The following is a 2,732-nucleotide window of genomic DNA, read 5'->3' on the forward strand; positions in this document are numbered from 1 at the left end:
GCCTGGCCGAACCGCCAGGGTCCGCAGGGCCTCAGGCCGGGCCCACCGTCGTGCCTGGGTCTGCGACCCCCATGGAAACTGGAATAGCAGAGACTCCGGAGGGGCGTCGGACCAGCCGGCGCAAGCGGGCGAAGGTAAGGGTGGACCCCTCCCTTAAACGGCTCCGCCGGGTGCCGAGCTTCCCCGAGGCTGCTCCGCCCTCCCCCACCGCCGCCAGGTCTTGGGCCCTGCGACCACTCAGACCTCCCCCTGTATCGCTGCCCACGCCACGTCCCCTCTAGCTGGACGGGTGGGGTGAGAAAGGAAAAGTCTTTGCCGGTGTTGACTGCGGTCTTTGTGCTGGGTCCCGAGCGACGTGGGAAGGGTCATCGATGATTGCTGGGAGGGGTATTTTATTCCTTAGGTCTTTCTTGCACACCTTTTCATTTTCTTGACTGGAAGATGGCTCCCTGATGTGGGGTTACGGTTGGCGTTCTTGGAGGCATCACTGTTTGTCCACAGATAGGTCTGGAAGCTGTTCGGCGATATTGATGGCGTTTCAGCTGGGTGCACTAGGAGGCTGTAGGTTGATGCTAAAGAAATCGCCTTAGCTGGGGAGATGGAAAAGAAAGGGTCGTTTTTGTTTCTGTTTTTGTTTGAGCAAAACCCTGCTGTGTGGTAGGAGTTCTAGTCTTTTTTGTTTTTCTTCTTTTTTAAAATCCTCTCAGCGATCTTTTGGCGTAGAATTTTGCAGATGAGGAAGCTGCTGATTGAGAGAACAAATAACAGTCAAAATGCAAATATATGGGAAGGAGAAGATTTGACTCCACACAGTGTATACAGAGACTGCCTCATATCTCTGTGTCCTAGATGCTGTATTCAGCGTGTCACCAACATTACTTTTTTTTTTTTTTTTTTTGCTGAATACCAACAGGCAAGTATTGCTAGCCCTATTTTAGGAATGAGTGAACTGAGGCACACAATTTAAGCAACTTGCCTAAAGTCACAAAGCTAAGTAAGTGATGGAACTGGAATATAATTCCCACATTCATGTTGTTACAGGGTATCATCAGCCCTTGAAACAAAGGACCACATGGGACACTGTGTGCAGGGCACTGGGGCAATATTAGGGCGCAGACTTTAGACTTGGGCCTTTTCTGGAGATTTAATGGTCTAGTTGGAAAAAACAACCTGGATATATATGTGCGTATAATCAACATTTGAATAAAAGTTTGCAAATTATATAATTTATGCTTGAAAAAATTGTCTACATAATTTTTAAGTGTGAATACCAAGTCAGTGTGTATGGGGAGCTTCTTGAGATGAGTATTACCCAGTCTGAGAGCCCTCATATTTGTCTCCCTACTTGAGCCAACTCTCTGAAGTATAACCAGTGCTGGGTAAAAGACCGTTTTGCAGGCAAGACTTTCTGGAGCTTTTAACCAAAGCATGGGTTAGGAAAGCATAGAGGTTGGTGACACCAGCCCTCAGAAATGAAATAAAGGACAGAAGTCAAGAGTGTCATTTTATGATTTCAATAGACAGGTGACCAGAAGCCATGTATAAGATGTTTTTAAAAACAGATTTATTGGCCGGGCACAGTGACTCACTCCTGTAATCCCTGCACTTTGGGAGGTTGAGGTCGGTGGATCACCTGAGGTCAGGAGTTCCAGACCATCCTGTCCAACGTGATGAAATCCCCGACTCTACTAAAAATACAAAAAATTAGGCGGACGTGGTGGCGGGCGCCTGTAATCCCAGCTACTCAGGAGGCTGAGTTAGGAGAATTGCTTGAATCCGGGAGGTGGAGGTTGCAATGAGCCTAGATCATGCCACTGCACTTCAGCCTGGGCAACAAGAGCGAAACTCTGTCTAAAAACAAACAAAAAGCAGGCTTATTGGGATAATGTATGTATAATAATATTCACCATTTTAAAATGTACGATTCCGTGGTTTTTAGCGTATTTACAAGATTGTACAGCCAACACCACAAGTGATTTTAGAACCTTTTCATCATCCTCAAAGACCCTTGTATCGTTAGCAGTCACTCCCCATTCCTCCCTACCTCCAGTCCCTGGCAACCACTGATCTACTCTTTGTCTATGGATTTGTCTATTCTGGACATTTTATATAAAATATTACAATGCGTGGCCTTTTGTATTTGGCTTTAGCATGTTTTCAGGGTTCATTCACGTTGTAGTGCTTCCATTCAGTACTTGATAACTGTTTATGGATGAATAATATTCTACTGTATGGATATACCAAATTTTGTTTATCCATTCATCATTGGATGAACACTTGGGTTTGTTTCTATGTCTTGGCTATTTTGCATAATGCTGCTATGAACATTAATATACAGTTTGTTGTATGAATATATTTTCAGTTCTCTTGGGTGTGGGCCCAGGAGTAGAATTGCTTGGTTTTATGTTAATTCTAGGTTTAACTTTTGAGGTACAACCAAACAGTTTCCCATAGCAGCTGCACCATTTTACATTCCCATTATTAAATATATGAGGGTACCAGTTTCTCCAATATTATTATTCTTTTTTTTTTTTTTTTTTAATTTTTTGAGATGGAGTTTCACTCTTGTTACCCAGGCTGGAGTGCAATGGTGCGACCTGGGCTCACTGCAACCTCCGCCTCCGAGGTTCAAGCGATTCTCCTGCCTCAGCCTCCCAAGTAGCTGGGATTACAGGCATGTGCCACCATGCCCGGCTAACTTTGTATTGTATTTTTAGTAGAGATGGGGTTTC

The 2,732-nt window shown here is 44.8% G+C and overlaps 1 protein-coding gene across 1 annotated transcript in view; it reads left to right on the plus strand.

The window, feature by feature from the left end:
- Window positions 1-6: 6 nt before the first annotated feature.
- The window catches only part of KDM1A (lysine (K)-specific demethylase 1A), a 67,671-nt gene continuing 64,945 nt past the window's right edge, over window positions 7-2,732 (plus strand). Inside the window, exon 1 of the mRNA XM_011966586.1 lies at window positions 7-134. Within this exon, the coding sequence (XP_011821976.1) occupies window positions 72-134 (63 nt within the window). The 5' untranslated portion in view covers window positions 7-71. The remainder of the gene's footprint in view (window positions 135-2,732) is intronic.

The sequence above is a fragment of the Mandrillus leucophaeus genome, unplaced genomic scaffold (genome assembly GCF_000951045.1).
Source record: "Mandrillus leucophaeus isolate KB7577 unplaced genomic scaffold, Mleu.le_1.0 Scaffold765, whole genome shotgun sequence".
Classification (NCBI taxonomy): domain Eukaryota; kingdom Metazoa; phylum Chordata; class Mammalia; order Primates; family Cercopithecidae; genus Mandrillus; species Mandrillus leucophaeus.